Source organism: Aptenodytes patagonicus, chromosome 2, assembly GCF_965638725.1.
Source record: "Aptenodytes patagonicus chromosome 2, bAptPat1.pri.cur, whole genome shotgun sequence".
NCBI lineage: Eukaryota > Metazoa > Chordata > Aves > Sphenisciformes > Spheniscidae > Aptenodytes > Aptenodytes patagonicus.
In genome coordinates, this window is record NC_134950.1 from 120,525,023 (window position 1) to 120,531,022 (window position 6,000).

Consider the following 6,000-nt stretch of genomic DNA (forward strand, 5'->3'; position numbering starts at 1 on the left):
TAGCGTACTCTGGTTGATTTGAGAGAAGTCTGTTCGTGTGCCTGATCCAAGTCAAATGGATAATTCTTTGAGATGCCGTAGTTCACAAATCTGACTGATCTTAGGCAAATCGGTCTACATGCTCTTTTCTTTCTCACCCTTAAAGACAGATGCCAGCTTGTTAATGTTTGCTGTAACTACTTAGAGATTCTTAGTATAAAGATGTTTTTATACAGTAGAAATGTTTATGGTGATGGTCTACATAGAATCAAGTTTCAACTTCCTGTACTCCAAAAATACATCCACAAAATATGCAGTGCATTTTATGGTTGTCCAAAATAGCAACACTCAAAATAGAGCTCAGATGCCAATATGCTATCTAGAAGAGAAATTAAACTGATCCTAGAGTGTGGAAAAGCAGGCTCTGTTTTTGCCTGTCTCTATGTTTGGTCACTGTTTTCACATTAGGATCAAAAGTTGAAGGAGATGAAAGCTCTTTAGGACTGGATGCTTCCCAGAAAGGACAAGGCTAAATTAAAAGGATTTTACCTTTTAATTGAGCTTCACATCTTTGGTAGTATGCCATTTCAGCATCTGTTGTTGTAAAATGTTCATTTCGGCCTCAGTAATCCCTCAGACAGTGAATCAAAACTCACTGATCTTTCAGTCTGCCAGAGGAGGGTAGGGGAAGATGTAACAATGACCAAATATAGAAAGATTTTGGTCTTGGACTAATTAATTTCAGTGCTGGCTCTCCTTAAAACCAGACCTGCCTGGATAGAAAGGAAGATGCAACCACTGTTAAATCAGTTGCTAACTGTTTTAAAAATGTGCATAAATACAGGTTACAACTATTTGGATAAGAGGTGGATCTGAATCTACTTTGGTTGTTGCTCTTCAGTACTGAGACTAAAATTCAGAGAGCTGGAAAGCTCAGGAAAGTGCTGAGGAGGTGAGCAAAAAGGAGGGCAAAAGTTGTACAGTCTGTTCCTGGAAAATCAAGCTCACGGCTGACTTAAAAGATTGTCATGGTAACACAAACTTACCAAATACCAAGTCCAAGCCCCATTTGAAGGTCTGAGGCCCAGAAGAAAGAATAGAGTATTATTACTGTGTAAGTCAATTCAGAATCATATAAATCAAAGCTTCAGAGTAAGGGGGTCTGTATTTCCTTTGATGGTTAGAGGGCTCAATAGTTGCTTTCATTCTGGCATCCCATAAGCTAACATTAGTTATGTTGATAGTCTTTGCTATAAACTATACAAATATGGGAGATTGCATACGAAAATACATTATAGCAGCTTTACAACTTGGGCCACAATCTGATTGTCAGAAGGAACAAGACTCTCTTATGCAGTGACGAGCAGCGCATAATGAGCTCCAATCTCAGGCTCTCTTTAGACTACAATGGGCTTTTTCTTTCCTCAGCTGAGCATTAAGAAAGCACCAATTCATTTCTATACATGCAGGATCAGGCCCAAAGACAGCAGGTTTGATGGAGACTTGATCGATGGTTCAACAAACCCGTAATATGTTCTGATAGACTGAGGACTCATATTTTCCTAGGAGCACATGCTCTTTCCTGACATGCCTCCATAGGACTTTCTTCTAAAGGGCTGAAAGTACATCTCAAAAAAGAAAACAATGACCATCACAGTTGGTAAATGGTGAGTTCTCACATTACGGTGTTCCAGTTCATATATATCCAATAGACACCTATAGGCTGTCCTGAGAGACACTGGACTTCAGTGAAGCAGGCATGCCAGATACCAACTTTTAGCAGGAATCTGGGTGGCTTGAGGTATTGTTTCCATGCAAAGAGAGCACCAGGTAGAAAAATTCTTCAGTGAGAGCGAGACAAGGGACAAAGTGAGACTAGCATTGGATGGCTATTAGTTACAATGCTACATAGCGATCGCCAGTGCACACAGAGCTTCATAAATATGTTGCTAAAATGCTTTGGTATTCAGAGGTACCCTCCAGTCGTTAATGAAGATCTGAAATACTGTTGGAAAAGATTTTAGGATGAATTAGAAAAGTGAGAGTACTACCAGGAAGCTTTCCACTCTGAGAGCTGGATTCCCTGTCTGTTAAGTTGTCTTTGTACCAGACGGAAGTTTTTTCCTGCTTTGGAGAGGACGGGGAGGATCTAGAGGATTACACAAGCAGATGAGGACACCGGGACCGGGAGGGAGAGAGGTCCATTGTTGGCACTGTTGCATTGTGCACAGGTTTCCCCCACACCCTTGCTGTGAGATGGGAGGACCTGCTGAGAACATCCAGTTCTCCAGCATGATCGCTTTCACAGAGGCATTAACTCTCCGCAGGCTATGTCGCACATTTCGGTTTCCTCAGCATAACTGCTTTGGTTTACGGTAGACCCGGACGCTATTCCAAGAAAAATACCTTTTGCTAATACTCATTCTGTTCTGGCACCTGGCTTAAGCTGTTCTGGCAAAAAGTAAGCTGGTGTGAGCTGTATCACCACTAAGTGTTTTTGGTCAGACTGGTTTGACAATATTTCTAATCTTTCTTAAGAGTAGACCAAATATGGCTCTGCCAGAAGTCTGGGAAGCAGTCTCCAAGGAGAATGTGACTCATTCGGAAATTGAGGTGGGCCCCAGATGAAAATGTGATTCAAAGTTGGTTGAATGTAAAAAGGCAAAAAAAGATAAGGCTTTATGAATGCATTGATTTGTAATACAGCTTCTCCTATTAATTTCTTGTTTCCTGTGTCATGCCAGGTCTATTGCTTCACTGTCTTCACGAAAGACTAAACACTCTCTTAAAAAGAAAAATTCTCACCATGATTCAGTTTGTTTTATTTTCCATATCCCAGGGCACTATTTTCTAGGACTTTTAATGCCAGCATAAATCTCAGCAATTACATCAACTTTCTATGGAGTAAAACTTGTGTGAGCTGAAAATCAACCACCCTGTCTAGTTTGGAAAATTTTTCATTGAGCTAAGGTTTTAGAAGAGTGGAAGAAATATAAATTACAATGCATTATTTCATTCAAATTCAAACATTTAGTTTCATGCTTTGAATCAAGTCTATTTTGCTGTGAGTGGTAGGTCTGTTGAGGCATGGGGAGCATTTCTAAATCAAACTCAAACTTTGTGATGAATCCGCCCCTCTGTTGCACTCAGTTATTTTTTTTGCTGGCTTGGTTTTGGGGGTTTTTTTCTGTTTTCTTTTTGGTAACATTTAGTTTCTTAAAATTGGAAGCCCAAGAGTTGATTACAGACGGTATTATCTTGATACCTTGGTGTTAGGTGTTAAGTGTTGGAGACAGAGTTTTCTATCCTTGCAGTCATGGGTGCATCTTGCTTTCTTCAGATGAAGACGAACAGAACTCGGTGTCAGCTTTGGTGGGGGGGCCTTGGGCAGCTCTGAAGAGCTCTCATGGAATGAGAAATACCATTCAGCTCACCTGGCCCCAGGTGTCGTATCACTGCAACACCAAGGTCATTGAAGAAAAGTAGTATAATGATAAAAAATTGAACATAAGGTACTGAATATAATTCTTTAAAATCAGCTGGTTCAAAAGGGATGAAGTTGCTGTAAAACTTTTAGGTTTGGGTTTTTTTTTTTAAAGTCCAATTAGTAATTGATTACTTTTTGCTATACATTCCTCTCCACACTCATTTGTTGCTTGGATATGATGAAAATTTTTCTGGCAAAAAGAGTCATGTTAGGGAGAGCAAAGGTTTAAGAAAACAATAAGCAATGGAAGGAAGTCCTCTAACTGCAGACAGTAAGCTATTTATATACATTTTTAAATCTGGAAAGATAAGATATTAGCAGTTAGCATTGACACCTATCCTCATTTTTTAAAAAACTTGATATTGACTATCAGCTTATGGTGGACCGTCCCCTTTCCAAATAAACAATAACACTGAATGAAAAATACTGTCTAAAAGTCACTCCTCGTTTCACCTTTCTTCTTGGCTTCTTGTAACAAATGAGCCCAGTGCTTTTCTGGAGAAATTATATGTTGGCTTTTGTGGGTTTTTTTTAATGTTTCTAGATGAAACCGAGGCACATATTGACTATGAAGATAACTTTCCTGATGACAGATCGATACCTATTGTTGAGAATGAACATGCCAATGGCAAAGAGGAAATTGAGCAGGAGCAAGAACAGCTTTCCTTCAGTAAAAGTTCAGAAGAAGGAAGAACTGGAAGTACCAAAGGTGTTACTCAGGACACAGACACTTCTGAAAAAGGAAGCAGGGCACCAACTGAGTCCCCTGTGTCACTCCTAAGCCAAAAAAACTTGTTTTGGTTTCCATCGGAGGCTTTCAGTGAGCCTGAATCGGAGAAAGAGACAGATGATTCCACTAAAGCACAGTTTTCTGAAGGTGATAACCACATTGGAGTGAAGACAGCCTATGATGAACCTGGTGCCAAAATGTTTTATGATAGTGAGGATTTCCCCATTGGACCCATTCTCACAACTAATGATACAAAGGCAGAGATAGATGCAGTTGCCATTACTGACGAGTCGTGGTTAGATGGCTATCCAGTAACACAAGAAGTGGTAGAGGATGATGAAGAGGAGGAAGATAAAGTTGATGGTTCGATGGGAACAGAAGACGACGTCATCCTCACAACTGACCAACCGAATCACGTTGAAGTAAGAAAATCGGACAATGGTAGCCCAGCTCCAGAGGAAGGTTTAACACAGATTGTGGCAGCAACAACGAAGATAGACGATGAAGGGGCCAAAGAGACACCGGTACCACTTACGTCAGTGAGTGGTCTGGAGGACTTAAGCATGAGCAGAGGTTATGATGATGCCGCATGGGACCACCGAACTACATCTGTGGAAACTGTGACTCAGGAGCCTGGTACAACGATGCTGTTTGACATAACCAGCTTAAAAACGTCCATGTCAGAAACCTCTGTGATGGTCAGCCCCTCCGATCACACTCCGTATGCAGAACGGAAAGAAACAACTGCCTACCCAGCACACGTAGCAACCACTGCACCAGCTCCAGATATCATTACTGACACGTTGTCCCAGGAATTAGCTGAGCAAGAAAATCTCACCCAGGGCCTTGGAGAAAAGCCCGTCCCCACTTCTGAGCCATGTGAGGGAGAGGATTGTCCCAAGTCCAGTAAAGGTGCTATCATAGCAGTAATTGTGATTCTTCTCTGCTTGTTACTGGTTGCAGCTGTACTGGCTGTGTGGTTTTTCAAAAAACGGCAGCAGAAAAATTCTGTCTATAAACTAAACGGAAGGTGTCAACCCAGACATCATTGCTACCACCACTACCACCACCAGCACATCGAAATGCAGAAAGTCTAACCAGGGGTCTTTTGGCAGAGATGCTAGAAATCAGAAGAAAAACATATTGATGCTAGAAGGATCACATGACTCATGGATGCTAAAATCCAGCAGTGCAGAAAGCAGAAGAAAAAAAGAATGCTAAAAGAACATAGAAGACAGAAAAGATTTCGTCCTTTTGAAATCACAGGTTAGCATATTCGACCTTTCAGAGCTAAAGAATCTGTATGTTTTTATCACAAGGGTCTTTTGGAGACATCAGCAGGACACAGCGTGCTTGGTAGTACATCTACAATTTGTTCCGCTTTTACATTTTGCTCCTATTAATAATAAATTAATTGATTAATTTCTGTGTTACCTGGTTATAATGTAATGGCAGGGCTGGTCAGGCCTTCTTGGTCTATTCTCAGTGGAAGAGGGAAAGGAGGAGGAAAGGAGGGGAGAATGATGTTTTTGGAGCAACCACACATTTGGTGCTTGTTCCTTTTTTAGAACCTGCCCAAGTTGGTCAGGATAAACCACCGTAACAAATTATTACCTGACGCGTCTTAAAAAGAAAAACTATTTGCTACCATACTTTAATGGATAGTATTGCAATGATTACTAAGGTACTTTTCTTCAACATTGTGAATTTAACAAGACACAAATGTTGGATCATTACACTATTTTTCTGGAAGGTGTTCTTTTAGGCTTAGTGAGGAAGTGCCATTCTTATACTAATCTTTTTA

At 40.6% G+C, this 6,000-nt stretch overlaps 1 protein-coding gene across 1 annotated transcript in view; it reads left to right on the top strand.

The window, feature by feature from the left end:
• Window positions 1-5,293, top strand: part of SUSD5 (sushi domain containing 5) — a 41,153-nt gene extending 35,860 nt beyond the window's left edge. The window contains exon 5 of the mRNA XM_076332298.1: window positions 4,011-5,293. Within this exon, the coding sequence (XP_076188413.1) occupies window positions 4,011-5,293 (1,283 nt within the window). The remainder of the gene's footprint in view (window positions 1-4,010) is intronic.
• Window positions 5,294-6,000: the final 707 nt, after the last annotated feature.